Source organism: Rhododendron vialii, chromosome 9a (assembly GCF_030253575.1).
Source record: "Rhododendron vialii isolate Sample 1 chromosome 9a, ASM3025357v1".
Classification (NCBI taxonomy): Eukaryota; Viridiplantae; Streptophyta; class Magnoliopsida; order Ericales; family Ericaceae; genus Rhododendron; species Rhododendron vialii.
Window position 1 is genome coordinate 28,823,079 of NC_080565.1, and position 16,406 is coordinate 28,839,484.

General features: G+C 36.1%; 3 protein-coding genes across 3 annotated transcripts; all 3 read left to right on the top strand.

Moving 5' to 3' along the window:
* The first annotated feature begins 2,658 nt into the window (after nucleotides 1–2,658).
* Nucleotides 2,659–3,228, top strand: LOC131300850 (small polypeptide DEVIL 4-like). Its single transcript, XM_058326859.1, has one exon. It carries the CDS (start codon nucleotides 2,782–2,784, stop codon nucleotides 2,917–2,919), a length of 138 nt encoding a protein of 45 aa, XP_058182842.1. The 5' UTR covers nucleotides 2,659–2,781; the 3' UTR covers nucleotides 2,920–3,228.
* Nucleotides 3,229–11,168: 7,940 nt separating this feature from the next.
* Nucleotides 11,169–11,691, top strand: LOC131300847 (small polypeptide DEVIL 4-like). Its single transcript, XM_058326856.1, has one exon. The coding sequence runs from the start codon at nucleotides 11,289–11,291 to the stop codon at nucleotides 11,427–11,429; it is 141 nt and encodes a 46-aa protein (XP_058182839.1). The 5' UTR covers nucleotides 11,169–11,288; the 3' UTR covers nucleotides 11,430–11,691.
* Nucleotides 11,692–14,470: 2,779 nt separating this feature from the next.
* LOC131300848 (small polypeptide DEVIL 4-like) lies at nucleotides 14,471–15,028 on the top strand. The gene is made up of 2 exons (XM_058326857.1): nucleotides 14,471–14,819; nucleotides 14,852–15,028. The coding sequence occupies exon 1, from the start codon at nucleotides 14,595–14,597 to the stop codon at nucleotides 14,736–14,738; it is 144 nt and encodes a 47-aa protein (XP_058182840.1). The 5' UTR covers nucleotides 14,471–14,594; the 3' UTR covers nucleotides 14,739–14,819; nucleotides 14,852–15,028.
* The last annotated feature ends 1,378 nt before the right edge of the window (nucleotides 15,029–16,406 follow it).

The window sequence follows — 16,406 nt, forward strand, 5'->3', positions numbered from 1 at the left end:
TGACACGGTGTTCAAGTTATTTGCTTTGTAGGAGTCTTATGCATGACCGTACCAATGTCTCAAATAGCGGTATTCGATATGCGCCTATCGATCTTGTACGATATCAACAAATATAGCAAAAGTCCATCCATAATCCTGATACGTACGTACATGGTCAGTATCTAAAATCAAGATTTGATGAATATGTGATGCTTAGTAGTTAGTACGACTTCAATTCTTAAGATCAAAGAAGATAAACTTTGTTAGTGCATGTACGTAATCGAAACCAAGAAGCAACACAATCGATCTCTAGAGATTTTTTTGTTTTATCTCAATGTCTGGAGATCGATTGCCATGCATAATTAGGCAAAGAAAACATCAATTAATTTATTAAACAAGTTTGTAATAATAAGATTCCTATATTTGCCAGGGGGTTGTGCCATCATAATTTGTTCAACCTCCTCACGTGTATAGAATCACATAGCTAGCTAGTCAAATGCAAGATTAGATGATCGAGCTAGGTGGTATCTCAATTATATATATCAGCTACAAAACTACTACTATAATAAACTTTAATTGTGGAGCTAGGTAGTAATTAAGACGCGCGAGCAATATTCTTAAGTAGGATTAATTTCAACCGTAACCATCGCATTATTAATTGTCATTTCACGTGGATCCAACAAAAGACTGGATCCAATAAACATATGTATTTGATGTAGAACACATGGAAACCCAATTTCATGATCAATTGGACCGGTCGAAGCCTCGGAAGTCCAAACGTTTTTTAATTGCAAATTACCCAATTTGACAACTTTCTGACGAGCTCGGATCGAGCCCAAACTTGGTGGGCTAACTTATTTTCGTGCTGCGGTCATTATTCATCAACTAAATGATCAATGGTGTTTTTCGGCCTAATTCCTTCGATTAGGCCTCCAATTGGACGTTTTTTCCGGTTTTAGAAAATATTTATTTTGTTAATAATTTTTAGCGTATAATTCCGTAGAAAATTATTCTTTTTGGGAAAGTCATGTTTTTCTTTCATTTTTCCAATTTTATTATTTTTCCCAAATTTTTGAGAATTTTCGTTTTTGAGTTAAGGTTTTGCTAGGGTTACGCCTTTTTCCTATAAAATGGGTTGTAACATAATGTTGAAGCAGTTTTTTATCAATAATATTGAGACTTTGTCTTTTTCTCTCGTGGACTCGAGCTTATCATTCGTTCGATTAGTACGCAACTAATCTCTTTGTTAATTCCACTGCGTCAGTATTATACTCAATTATGATAACCAATTGGAGCTAGCTCAGTTGGTCAGAACTCTTGCATTCATCTCACTAAGAGGTCAGTAATTCGAATCTCCCTACTTGAGTGTCGGTGTTCTTCTCTTACAGGAGTTTTTTCTTTCTTTGTTTCTATCCTATAATGGGCTTATTTCTTGTATTGGTTTAGTTGTTCGGCTTGATTGTCTAGTGAACTCTCATAATTGATGTAGTGTCCCGACTTTGTACCTTGTACTTCATATATATATATATATATATATATATATATATATATATATATATGATCTCTTCTATCGATTAAAAAAATAATAACTCAACAATGATGAACAACTTGAAGGGGGGCAGCTCATAAACAATGTATCATGGAGGGTAACGGCCGACCGTATGTTGGTGGGTGATCATGCCTACACACCTTGACCATATGGATGTGAGAGAGAAAAGAGATGGATGGGGTGCCAATTTCATATTTAATCAAATTTCAACAGCCAAAAATAAACAAGTAATCAAATTTCCTTCTTTTAGGGGAGTAGGAAGCCTGTAGTTTGCTAATATACATATAGTGTGTCTTGATATGATCCGTCGGGATCTTATCAGCATGATCTGACTCCTTCACTTAATAGAGCTCGTTACACCCTATAGTCGTACTAAAAATTAAGTCAATCGAACATCGATAACCAACTGAACAAGATAGATTTCTTTTGTTGTTTCTTCTTTGAATCATATACTGACCATCTATTTGTCTATAACCAATAGCATCTGATCAAGTTTGTAACAACAACTAATCAATTAGAATTTGCCCTGAAGCAATCTACTCTGCCATCAACCTAAGATTAACGGTTCAAATCACAACGAGAGTTTGAAAAAATTCACCGAGATATATACACTTTAGGCTCTGTTTGGAACTCATGGAAATGAAAGGAAAGAAAAAGAAAATTAAATTTTTTTCCAACCATTGTTTGATTAGGAGAGAAAGATAGAAGAAAATAAAAGTTTTAAGTTAAGTGAATTGTAAATTTTCCCTCCTATTTCCCTCTCTTTTTCTTTTCTTTTCCTTTCCTTTCCTTTCTTTTCTATAGGTTCCAAACAGAGCCTTAATCTCGCAGTACTTAAGCGCATGTCTTGGATGGACCTTTTTTTTTTTTTTTTTTTTAATGGACCTTGTTCATCGTCAAGGAAATGGGAATATGGGATGGAGTATGAAATCTCAAGTGGGGTAGAGGTGGGACCCACAAATTATTTTTTGTAATTAGAGCCGGTGGATGTCACATGCTTGTCCGGAAGAGTAACTATTTTATTCATTAATTGGTTGTTTACCAGACCAATACATATGATACAAGTTAAAACAACATCCCATCTACTCCCTATATAAACAACCCCGGACCATCTCACAATTTCCCTTCAAGCCTCAAACTCAATTCAATACCATTCAAATTCAGAACACCTTCAATCCTACATATTCTCTCTCTCTCTCTCTCTCTCTCTCTCTCTCTTGTACTCCTTCTCTCCTAGACAAAAAGAAGAGAAGATGAGCAGCAGTAGCAACAGGGGAGGGTCAAAGAGGAGGATATCAAGCAGAGGGCTAGGAGGGGCCCTTAAAGAGCAAAAGACTAAGCTCTACATCATCGGGCGATGTGTGGTCATGCTTCTTCGCTGGCAAGATTAATCCAACTTCGTCATCGAGCGGCGGCGGCAACGAATGCGTTCTTTTTTATTATTATTAGGAGGTGTAAATAGCATCGATCGGCGATTATTATTTAGAGAATTAGAGACTCTGAAGAGAGTAACAGTTTTTGGTCCAATTGGCCTTTTGGGCTTCTTCTAAATCAGATAGCTAGCTTTGGATTGATGATGAAACCTACGCGACTGTAACTTCATTTTTTGCGGTCCATTGTAGCATACCGATTCATGTAATGATGTTTCAAGGAACAGGAGGTTGAATGTGTTAAAGAAATCTAATTTTGGGTCTTCTCTATTTATGTTACTTTCTGTTCCTGTTTATGTTACTTAGCCATTCTCATTCATTTCCATTTTGTTTTAAATCTATGTAAAGAGGACACTGGCTTAGCCAGAGTGACACCGAATTCACATATCCCACCGACCCATAACTTGATGCTTTTTGGCAATACGATGGTGACTTGCGTGTTACATCACGAGAAATAAATGGGAGTTTTCAGATTTTTTGAAGCAGTATTTTGTTCATCCACCTATTACGAATCCTAAATAAAGTAGATAATGCTATCATGTTCACTCTATTTTTGAGTTATTGAACATGATGTTCTTTACGTGGGTGAGCGTATTTGGATGAGTTGATTGAACTATATAAAAAACAATAATTGATTTGATTCAAGTAATAAAAAAAATACAGTGGGGGCCGTGGCCCCGACGGGCCTACATTGGCTCCACCTTTAACTAAAAGAACGTTAATATGCTCAGATATACCCATGCCTTCTGCATCGTCCCTAGACTTCAATGAATCAAATATCACAATCTAAACAATACCTTTAAATCTAGGCCAATTAGCCTTGGCCTAGGCAGGCCATCAAGAAAATGAGTCATTTTGATTTACTTGCACTAATCATTTTCTCGCTCATAACCAGATTATCAGCAAATCCATTAAAAGTGCAGTAAACATACTATGATTCAGTGTACCAACGATGAATGACATGCGCTTTATACGAGCTTCCTCTCGTTACTTGTACCTATCGTTATCTCATAATCAATAATTACTGGTTAGACCGCCTAAGAGATGGAGCGTGCAGTGACGCGATGACATATGTTTGAACAGTAAATGCACCACAATTGACTGCTAATATAATGACGGCGTGTGTGCTTCATACAAATTTTCTAACTTTGCAATAGCCTATCGATGTACGATATGCACGTAAGATTACAACGGTAATATATGTGATCAAACCGTTCGAATCACCCAGCTGGTTTCCACATGGGTAATTTGTTGCAAATGCTAACTCATTGCCACTGGAACACTGTCCAAGTTGATTTATAAATAAACACCAATACAAAGTCAATGATGTGGGGAAAATGTTTAAAGTCCAAGTTGATTTATAAATAAACACCAATGCAAAGTCAACTGGGCTAGCTCAGTTGGCCAGAATTTTTGCATCTCACTAGAAAGTCAGAAGTTCGAGTCTTTCCACCTGCGTGTGGTTGTTCTTCCCTTGGAGGACTTTTCATTTCTTTCTTTGTTTCTAGCATGTAATGGGCTTATTTCTTATATTGATTGAGATGTTGGGCTTATTAATCTCGTGGACTCTCACAATGGATGTAGTGTCTCGAATTTATACTTTGTACTTCATATCCGATGAAAAATGATCTTTTCTATCGATTGACAAAAAAGAAGTCAATGATTGAAAAAATGATTAAAATCCAAATTGATTTATCGATTGACAAAAAAAAGAAGTCAATGATTGGGAAAATGATTAAAGTCCAAGTTGATTTATAAATAAACACCGATGCAAAGTCAATGATGGGGAAAATGATTAAAGTCCCAGTTGATTAATAAATAAGGGGAGTGACAAATTTTTGTTAATGACACTCCAAAGTCAACTGGGCTAGCTCAGTTGGTCAGAATTCTTGCATCTCACTAGAAAGTCAGAAGTTCGAGTTTTTTCACCTGCGTATGGTTGTTCTTCCCTTAGAGGACTTTTCATTTCTTTCTTTGTTTCTAGCATGTAATGGGCTTATTTCTTATATTGGTTGAGTTGTTGGGCTTATTAATCTCGTGGACTCTCACAATGGATGTAGTGTCTCGGATTTATACTTTGTACTTCATATCCGATGGAAAATGATCTTTTCTATCGATTGACAAAAAAGAAGGCAATGATTGAAAAAATGATTAAAATCCAAATTGATTTATCGATTGACAAAAAAAAGAAGTCAATGATTGGGAAAAATGATTAAAGTCCAAGTTGATTTATAAATAAACACCAATGCAAAGTCAATGATGGGGAAAATGATAAAGTCCCAGTTGATTAATAAATAAGGGGAGTGACAAATTTTTGTTAATGACACTCCTCTTTGTGTCTTATTTAGATGATTTGCTTTGTGAAAGAAAGAGAGTGACATTAACAAACAAAAAGTGGAATGACAAAATCAATTCCCATGAATAAACACAAATACCAAGTCAATGATGGGGAAAATGATTCAAGTACAATAGAAAGGAGTAATGTGTAGCAGAATACGTCGAGCATTCCAAGGGCAAGGACCGTGTCAGTCACGAGACCTTCGCGTGCAACCCTGGCCTTCTTGTTCAGTATCGCCATTTTTTAAGGTTCAAAAGCACAACAAAACCAGCATGGAACAACTTCAAAATATAGGCTGGAACACTTCGATTATGGTGCTTTTTGAAGTCTACTCTCATCGCCTGTTGTCTCCTTTGATCTGCTGGATATCTCTATGCTGGGGTGCCTCTCCCTAATAAATAATTCACACAACGTATGTTGAATTCACTGAGCTGGGATCAGTCTTTAGGCCACGATGCAAATCAAGCTATCAGTATTCGTTTCAATTAGTCACCTATTATCGACAGAAGCCAAGGTTGAATATTGTGTTTTCAAGCTTGTGAATCTAAAAGCTCAGAGTTTGAATTTAGCTCAATAAGGATTTTGTTCACCTTAGAACCATACTAGAAAGAACTAAGAAGCCATTCCTCTAAGGGTCCTTACAAAAGTTCTTATTTGTAATTTTCAAACTTAAAAAATAACATATTGAACAAAAAATTATTTCAGTAAGTCCGTTATTTTTAAGCTTGAAAATTGCAACTATATATATACTTATTTTTTAAGAACCCTTAGCGAAAAAATTACTTGATTGCTGGTCGTGATGAATCTTTATTGAAGCTCATTAAATTGGCTTGAAATATAGAGAAGTCAAGGTTCTCCTCGCATAAGAATGTTGGACTCTGTCTTCCCCACCCCCCACCCCAATCGACTCGTATGAATGATAGACTTACTACCAAGGGGATGTTTACCCATTTTTTTCATCAATCGAAATTCGACAGAGAGTGAAAAGAAAGGCAACAACAAAATGAACAAGGGCAATACCGCTTGTCTCTAAAGGTGAATCTATGATTCCTCATCAAGTTTGAGGACTTCAACGGATGTGAAGTGGCAATTGAATCAAATGCGAAATTTATAGCCAGAACAAAATTGAAGACTAATGAAAGATACTTTCATTAATCTTCAAAGATATATCGACGCAAAAAAATAATAATAATAATTCGGTCATACAAGGCAAACACCAATATTCAATTGAAGCTCGTTAAATTGGAGCTCATTAAACTGGCTTGAAGTATAAAGAAGCCAAGCTTCTCCTCTCATATGAATGGTAGACTTACTGTGTACCAAATGGCTAGTTAAATGGGTAAATACTTGAATCTCCACGCTCAATATGCAGTGAAACTTAAACCCCGGCCCAGATATATATAGAAGCGATAGAATCTCTTACAGATGATTGTGTTGTGCTGAGGGTCATCGCACGTTCACGTAATATATTTACGGTGGATCCGATCAAAAATTTCTTCCGCACGAGAGTAGGGAGCATTATTTTAACAACACAGAATAACGAGCTTTTAAACCAAAATTGACAGCTTATATGACTAATTAGTTGAATCTGTGTTACAGCTCATAACCTTGAAATTATCTTAGTCTAAAACCGAACAAGGCCAGTTTGAGATATTTTTATGACTCAGGTGTTCCGGCTAACTTACGCATACTTCAACTAATTGTGGTGGCTCAATCCCAACGCTCACTTGCGAAGAGCTCAATTAAAACCGGAACATAACTCCGTATGAATTAGCCCTCCCCCTTGTCGTTACATATAGCAACACTCTGGTGGCTACAAGTTGGAGGAGTCCGTGGTGCGGCGGCCGGGCTACGGCCGGTGGAAGGGGGGATGGCTGTAGGATTAATTCTAATTTCTTTTTCTTTTCCTCTTTATTTTAGGTGCTAGGCTTGGCCTAATAGGTATTATGGACTTGTCCCAATGGATGTATCATTGGTTGGCTTCTTGCTAATATCGGTTTTGGGTCTCGGATTCTTGGATCCTTGCTCCGTTAGTGTTTGTAACAACTTCAAAGATTATAAAAAAAAAAAATGGCCAAGCAAAAAAAAAAGTTAGTGGTTAATTTCGATCGGAATCACAAAAATTTGGACACTGGTGAGAACCTCTTTCATCCATTACAATCTCATTAGCGGCCGCTTGGACTAAATTAGTCTATATTTATTTTGCGAAAACTTTTGTTAATTTTTGATTAATGATTACAATTTTTAATTGTGAAGACAGATTTTCAGCTAATTTTTAGTATCTTTTTCTGCCATTCATATCTTTTTTACTTTTCTAATTTTTTCAGTCAACGAATAAGAAGTGTTTAAATGTTTTGACGAATAATCAAAACGAATTTACAAACAACATAGCTGAGCCACTTTTTGCCTATTGTGCCACTATGTTTTCTAATGTTCTACGACGAGTCACGGGAATACTTTAGCTACGAAATCTTCCCAATTTGATGTGATCTAATCTAAGAATTTTGCTCTTTGTTTTTGTTTACGTCTAGCTTTATGCTAGTTTTTAAATACTCTCTTCATGTATCCTCTGTCGAGTTTTATGATAAATGAATTTTCTTTTGCCAAGAAAAAAGGAATTTTAAATCTAGAAAAATTCTTAATATGACATAGTATTCAAGTTATTTGCTCTGTGTCAGGGTCTTATGCATGACCGTATCAATGCCGGTCATCTATAATCCCGATACGTTTTGCTCAGTATCTGAAATCAAGATCGATTTGTTTTTTTTTTTTTCTATCGGCATCAAGATCGATTTGTTAAATATATGACTGCTTAGTACGACTTCGATTCTTAAGATCAAAGAAGATAAACTATGTTAGTGTTTTCAAAACCAAGAAACAACACAATCTCTCTGGAGATTTTTTTGTTTGATCTCAATGTCTGGCGATTGTCATACATAATTAGGCAAAGAAAGCATTAATTAGGGCTTGAGTACTTTTGGGTTAGTGGGTTGTGATGAGCCTTTTGGGTCTATCTCAGTTTTTTTTTAGGATGGGCTTTTGGCCCTTTCTCGAACTTTTGGTTGGTATCCCTTCCCCTTTTCCCGGGTCCTTAGAGACTTATGAATGTCGTGGGCTAGGAATCTAACTTTGCTGGATTGCCTATTTTTTCTTGTTGTGAAGCCATGTTTCTTTGGATCCATTTAATCGTTGTAACTTGTTTCAATGATTAATAAAAAAAATTTGCCGATTAAAAAAAAATAAAACAGCCATAAACAAGTGTGTAAGATGCTCTCGATGATTTGGATGAAGATGATTTATTGGAATATGAAAGAGCAGTCACAATTAATGCTCTCGATGATTTGGATGAAGATGATTCTCTTGGAGGAGGCTAATGATTTCGAGGATTATTGGCTTTGTGTTGTGTTTCCTTTGGGTTGGTCTACTCTTTGGCATTTGGTTTGATTTTTGGCTATTGGTTTCAAGTTTTGCTTAGGGTTTTTTTTTTTTGTCATTGTTGGTTTTTGTCGTAGGTTTCAGGTTTTTTGGTCAGTTTGTCTTTTTGCCTTCCTTTGATGTTGGTTCTTGGGTGACGTTTTTGCTGGTATGCCCGAGATCCATTTAATCTTAATTTGTACTCTTCTTCAAAGATTAATAAAACTTTTTGCTTAGAAAAAAAAAAAACAAGTGTGTAAGATTTGACCTATTTTGCTGGGGTTGTACCATCATAATTAATTTGTAATCATAGTCAAAAGCAAGATTAGATGAGGTATCTCAATTATATCAGCTACAAACTAGTAATAAATTAACTTTGTGGAGGTAGTTAAGTAGATGAGCAATATTCTTAATTAACTATATAGGATTATTTCAACCGAAACCCTCCTATTATCAACTCAATGATCGATATGAACAACTTGGAGGAAAATTTAAGACACTAGTGAGAACCTCTTGCATCCTTTACAATCTCATTAGCAGCCGTCATGAGTCATGACTATATCAGTTTATTTTTATTTTTCTGTCACATTTGTTAGTTTTGAATCAATATTCACGATTTTCAATTGTCTAGACAGATTTTTAGCTTTTTCTTTTTCTTTTCCATTTTTTTTTTGGCTTTCGGGAACCTTTTTCCATTTCCATCTATATTCTTTTTGCATTTCTAAGTTTTTCAGTCAAGACAAAGCGAAAGTGTTTAAATTTTTTGACTAAAAAAGGTTCCATATTTGCCTATTGTGCAACCATCTTTTCTAGTTATTCGCTTTGGAGGAGTCTTATTCATGACCATACCAATGTCTTATATAGTGGACCTACCGATGCAGTTATGAATTGGCCAATACTATACCATGTAATATCTAACAGGCCCATCAAAAACCTTCATACGTATTGATCTACATTTAAAATCAAGATCCATAGACATATATTGGTACGAATCCGATTCTTAAGATCATAGGAGATAAGCTATATTTTGTGCAATCAAAACCAAGTAACAACACAATGTCTGGAGATTTTTTTGTGATCTCAATGTCTGGAGATTGTCATACATAATTAGACAAAGAATCCTTTCAACAAGAATACAGGCCTAGACAAGTTTGTAAGATTTGACCAATTGCCTAGGGTTGTACCATCGTAATTTGTCCCTCCTCCTCACATGTAAGGCAGGATAAAATAGTCAAAATCAAGATTAGATGAGGAATCTCAATCATATCAGCTACTAAGTAATTATAAACTCTTTGAAGGTGGATAAGATGAGCAATATTCTTAATTAACTAGGATTCCAACCGAAACCCTCCTATTATTGCCACTTCACGTGGATACAACAGAAGACTGGTAACAAATTCACAGACAAATACAGATAAATATAAACTATTTGAATTATCAACTCAATGATGAACAACTTGAAGGGGGCACATACCCGGGTTACCCAGTAGTTCGGGCAGATGTCCAAATTTTGGAAGTACTTTTCAAGATTTGGGGTTTGATTTTTCATCGGGTGAATACCCTGAAGTAAGTGAAAAGTCGTGACTGGTGTGATCGCGCTGGATTCCTTAGAAATTTGGGTTGTGCAATCGGATCCATTTTGTGGCCTGACTATAGGGATGTATCTCCGTTACCCAAAAAAGAAAAACTTCAAGGGGAGCAGCTCATAAACAATACAAGTATGCTTCCTCATGGAGGGTAATGGCCGACCCAGGATGTTGGTGGGTGATCATGCCTACACACCTAAGCCACATGGATGAGAGAGAAAGGAGATGGATGGGCTGCCAATTGTTTCAATTTTTCATATCATAACTTATGATATAATTAATCAAATTTCTAACAGCAAAAAAAAAAAAAAATTCAAATTTCCTTCTTCTGGAGACAAGGACCCCTGTAGTTCACTAGTTACACTACACGGTTGTAGTGCATCTTGATATGATCTATCGGGATCTCATCAGCATGATCTGACTCCTTTACTTCATAGAGCTTGTTATGCCCTTTAGTTGTACTAAATATTAACTTAATCGCACATTGATAGCCAGTTGAATGAGATGGATTTATGTCACTGTTTATTCTCCAAATCATATTGGCCGTCGATTTGTTCATAACCAATATGCCCGGTCAAGTTTGTAGCAATAACTGATCATTTCAAAAAAAATTCAAAAACGATCTAACCTGCAATTACGTGAGATGAACGGTTTGAATCACAACAACAAGAGCTCGATGAAGTTCTCCGAGGTACAATTTTATTGTCGCTCTCCTTCGATGTCCATCGTTGGTTATTTTTTGGTCAATCGGTAGGCTTCATTTATTACGTAATAGTAGGAATTAAATATCCAATATACAAGGCAGGACCAATATACAACTCAGGATGACCACATCCCCATCTAGTCCCTATATAAACAAACCCTCCATCTCACAATTTTCCTTCAAGCCTCAACAGCTCAACTCAATTCAATTCAATTCAATACCATCCAAATTCAGAACGCCTTCAATCTTACATTCTCTCTCTCTACTCTCTCTCCTAGACAGCAAGAAGATGAAGATGAGCAGCAGCAACATGGGAGGGTCAAAGAGGAAGATATCAAGCAAAGGACTAGGAGGACTCCTTAAAGAACAAAAGACTAGGCTCTACATCATCAGGCGATGTGTGGTCATGCTTCTTCGCTGTCACGATTAATCCGCTTCGTCATCAATAGTGGCTGCGATGAATGCGATATTTTGTTTTTATTTATTTATTTGTTAGGAGTGTAAATAGCATCGACTGATATTAGTTAGAGAATTATAGACCCTGGAGAGTAACAATTTTAGGTCCAATTGGCCTTTTGGGCGAGTAACATTTTTTTGTCCAATTGACCTATTGAGCTTCTTGGAAATCAGATAGCTTTGTAACAATATTAGTTTTTTCGTATTGGTATTGCGATGCATTTTTGGCTATTGAATCTGGTCGTCGCTCAAGATTTTTTATGCAGTCTAATGGTTAAAAGTGTATTGAAATTCTGGTACAAGCAAAATAAGTACCAAAAATTCGAGGGTTTGCAGGAGCAACTCCAACCGACTCTCCATTTGTGCTTAGAAAAGTGGCTAATACCTTTTTCACTTGCCAAGTATAGGAAGTCGCTATAAACTCGAAAACTTTGATCGGCTAATAAAAGAACTCTGCATCATTGGTCATGGACTCATGGCATCAACAATCGCAAGTTAATTGAATGAATGCCTATACGATTGAGGAGTGTTGGAATTTGTTTGTAGAAAAATGATTAAAAAAGATACAAGTAGTAATTTTTTGGAAAATTTATAGAAATGGTCCTACTAGTTTCATCCGAGTCTCATTTTCGTCCTTTAAGTATCAATTACAACTCTTTTGCATACTAGCGTGCCATAAAATCTCATTCTTGAAAACTTTTTTACAGCACGTACTTTTTAGTCATAATTTCATAACTAAAATTGCACTTTTTGCCCCTCCCTCCAAAAAAGAAAAGAAAAGAAGTCTTAATATTAGATTAGTTTTTTTTTTTTCAGTCATAATTTTGTACTTTTTAGCCTCCTCTCGTTGAGGCAGATGATTAATGAAAAAAGTACCACTCGAATCTAACAAAAATTAATTGTCTAAAAATTGACTAAAAATCACCCTTATTTATACTACTCTATGAATGGTTCTAGTCTATAGATATTTCTCATAGAGAATTAATCTAGATTTGTACATGTGCTCTAAAAAATATACTCCATAGATATTTTAACATTGAGCTTCTAGATCTTCTAGAAGTTAGATATTAAGACTCCTTCAAAAATATCTTCTATATTTGGGCTTGATATATTAAATCAAGTTTAAGGGAGGGTGTTGGATCATAAACATGATTTAGTTCTTGGTCTAATATATTTTGGAGGCCCAAATAACTCCAAGGAGGGTTCTTTAGCTTGAAGAAAACTTCATGCTTGAGTGGCTTGGTGAGAATGTCAACAATTTGATCTTGTGACTATGCAAATGTCAATTGAATTGCCTTCTTTGCCGTGCATGTACACTCTTGTGAAGTGATATCTTGTATTCATGTGCTTGCTCCAATCATGGAAGACCAGATTTTTGACTACTGCTATCGTGGATTAATTGTCTACGAATATCACCGCTGCTTCTTCTTTTTCTGGTCAAGACAAGGCAGAGGTGTTTAAATTTTATGACGAAAAATCAAAACAAATTTACAAACAACGAATTCATGATTAAGACACTAAGAAGAAGCGATAAGTTAAATTGTTCTAAACTCACGCAAGCCATTTTTGCCTATTGTGCCACTCTCTTTCTAATTTTCTATACCGATCGAGTTCATGGGAATACTTTAGCTACAAAATCTTGCAAATTTGACATGATCTAAACTAAGAATTTCACTTCAAAATAATTCCCAACATAATACAGTCTTCAAGTTATTTGCTTTGTAGGAGTTTTAAGCATGCCCATATGATTCATACCTATGTCTTCAATAACGATACTAGCAATGCGGCTATCAACTGGCCGGCCAATATTGTACAATACCAACTATTAAATCAAAGGTAAGTCCATAGTCATGACGTACATTGATCGATATCTGATTAAAATCAAGATTTGATAAATATATAATTAATGCTCAAGATCACGGAAGATAAACGATATAAGTGTATTAAAAACTTAGGCACAAACACAGCGTCTGGAGTTAGATTGTCATACATAATTAGGCAAAGAATCCATTCAATAAGAATACAGCCCTAAACAAGTTTGTTAGATTTGACCATTTGGCTAGGGTTGCACCATCATAATTTGTCCAACCTTCGCACATGTTTGGATAAAATAGTCAAAATCAAGATTAGAGATGAGGAATCTCAATTATATCAGCTACTAATAATTACTAGTAATTAAACTTTTTGAAGGTAGTTAAGATGAGCAATATTCTTAATTAACTAGGATTTCAACCGAAACCCCCTATTATATATTGCCACTTCACGTGGACACGACAGAAGACTGGTAACAAATTCACATATAAATATAAACTATTTGAATTATCAACTCAATGATAGTGATCAACAACTGGAAGGGGGGCAGCTCATAAACAATGCAAGTATGCTTCCTCATGGAGGGTAATGGCCGACCCAATATGTTGGTGGTTGATCATGCCATTGCCTGCACACCTTAGCCACATGGATGACAGAGAAAGCGATGGATGGGGTGCCAATTGTTTCAATTTTCCAAAAAAAAATAATAATAATTAATAAAATTTCTTTCTTCTGGGTACAAGGACCCCTGTAGTTCGCTAGTTACACTACAGGGTTATAGTGCATCTTGATATGATCTATAGGGATCTCATCAACATGATCTGACTCGTTTACTTCATGGAGCTCGTTATGCCCTTTAGTTGTACTAAATATTAAGTTAATTGCACATTGATAGCCAATTGAACGAGATAGATTTATGTCAGTGTTTATTCTATAAATCATATTGGCCATCGATTTGTCCATAACCAATAATGTCCGGTCGAGTTTGTAGCGATAACTGATCAATTCGAAATTTTCAGGAAACGATCTAACCTGCGATTATGTGAGATGAACGATTTGAATCACAACAACGAGAGCTCGATGAAATTCTCCGAGGTACAATTTAATTGTTGCTCTCCTTTGATGTCCCATCGTTGGTTGTTTACTAGACCAATATACAAGTCAGGATGACCACATCCCCCATCTACTCCCTATATAAACAAACCCCACATCTCACAATTTTCCTTCAAGCCTCAACAGCTCAACTCAATTCAATACCATCCAAATTCAGAACGCCTTCAATCCTACATTCTCTCTCTACTCTCTCTCTCTCGTAGACAGAAAGAAGATGAAGATGAGCAGCAACAACAGCATTGGAGGGTCAAAGAAGAGGATATCAAGCAAAGGGCTAGGTGGAGTCCTTAAAGAACAAAAGACCAGGCTCTACATCATCAGGCGATGTGTGGTCATGCTTCTTTGCTGGCACGATTAATCCACACTTCGTCATCAATGGTGGCTGCGATGAATGCGATATTTTGTTTTTTTTGGTTAGGAGGGTAAATAGCAGCGGCTGTTATTAGTTAGAGAATTCATGTCAAAAAAAAAATATTAGTTAGAGAATTAGAGACTTTGGGGAGTAACAATTTTAGGTCCAATTGGCCTTTTGGGCGAGTAAAATTTTTTTGTCCAATTGATCTTTTGGGCTTCTTGTAAATCAGATAGCTTTGGACTAATTATGAAACCTTTGTTACAGTAAACTTAATTTTTGTGACGGTCCATTGTTACACACTGATTCATATATAATGATGATGTTTAATTAAAGGAACAAGAGGAATCAGTGTTATAGAAATCTACTGTTGATTCTTCTCTGTTTTGTGTTCCTGTACTTGGGAAACCATACTGAGATCGAGGCAGTGGAAAGAACAACTTATAGTTCAACTTAGCCATTCACATCATTTCCATTTTGTTTTAGAGACCTTGACTGAAGTAAAAGATTTTTCACATGTACGTACGTATATGTACTTCCTATGCCATCTGCCTAACAACGGAGACCTCGTATTCTCGATCAACGATCGTCCCTAGACTTCAATGAATAAAAACAGAACGAGGAGCGCCGGGATTGCTCCCTACGAAGTTTTCGCCCAAGCATCATCCTCAATTTATATACATGACAATAATAATAATAATAGATCATCGAGGCATATTGTAGCGTATATATCCAATTCGAAGACGAAAACCTTTGGGCAAATTTACGAGAGCTATCTCAGTTTCACGTATAATACAATCTACACAAAACCTTTAGGCGCGCACATCGGCATCTGGCCTAGGCCATCAAGAAAATGAATCATTTTCGTTTACTTCCATTTATCATTTGCTCACTCATAACCAGGCTACCAACAAATACATTGAGCGTGCAGTAAACCAAAACAAACAAGGCCATATGATTTAGACCCCAAAACAAACAATGCCTCGTGATTTAGAGTACTAATAATGAATTCAACCTTCCTCTGGTTACTTATACGTATCATTATCTCATAATCAGCAATTACTATTTATACTGCCAAGAGATGGAGCATGCATTGACGGGATGATATATCTGTTTCGGACAGTAAATGCACTATCATTGACGGTTACTATAGTGAAAGTGTGTGCTTCATACAAATTTCCTCTCAACCGTGCAATAATCTACCGAAATAAGACATGCATGTGAGATTACAACTGTATATCTAATTAAACCGCCCGGACCACCCCGGTTTCCACATGGGTACGTAATTTGTCGCAAATGCTAACTCATTGCCACTAGAACATTGTCTGAGTTGATTAACAAATAAAAACAGCAAGTACAAAGTCAGTGATGGAGAAACTAATTAAAGTAAATAACTCAAAACATTAGAAAGGAGTAATGGGTTGCGGAATATGTCGAGCATACCAAGGGCAAGGACACTGTCAGTCACGAGACGTTCACGTGCAACCCTGGCCTTCTCGTTCTTCATCAGTACAACTATCGCCATTTTTTAAGGTTCAAAAGTACAACAAACCCAGCATGGAATAACAACTTCAAAATAAGGCTGGAACACTTCGATTATGGTGCTTTTTAAAGTCTACTTTGATCACTTGGTTGTCTCCTCTGATATGCTGGAATTCACTAAGCTGGGGTGCC

What these genes read in the sequence shown, in the direction of transcription:
- LOC131300850 (XM_058326859.1), top strand. Translation starts at nt 2,782, where the DNA reads ATGAGCAGCAGTAGCAACAGGGGAGGGTCAAAGAGGAGGATATCAAGC.
- LOC131300847 (XM_058326856.1), top strand. Translation starts at nt 11,289, where the DNA reads ATGAAGATGAGCAGCAGCAACATGGGAGGGTCAAAGAGGAAGATATCA.
- LOC131300848 (XM_058326857.1), top strand. Translation starts at nt 14,595, where the DNA reads ATGAAGATGAGCAGCAACAACAGCATTGGAGGGTCAAAGAAGAGGATA.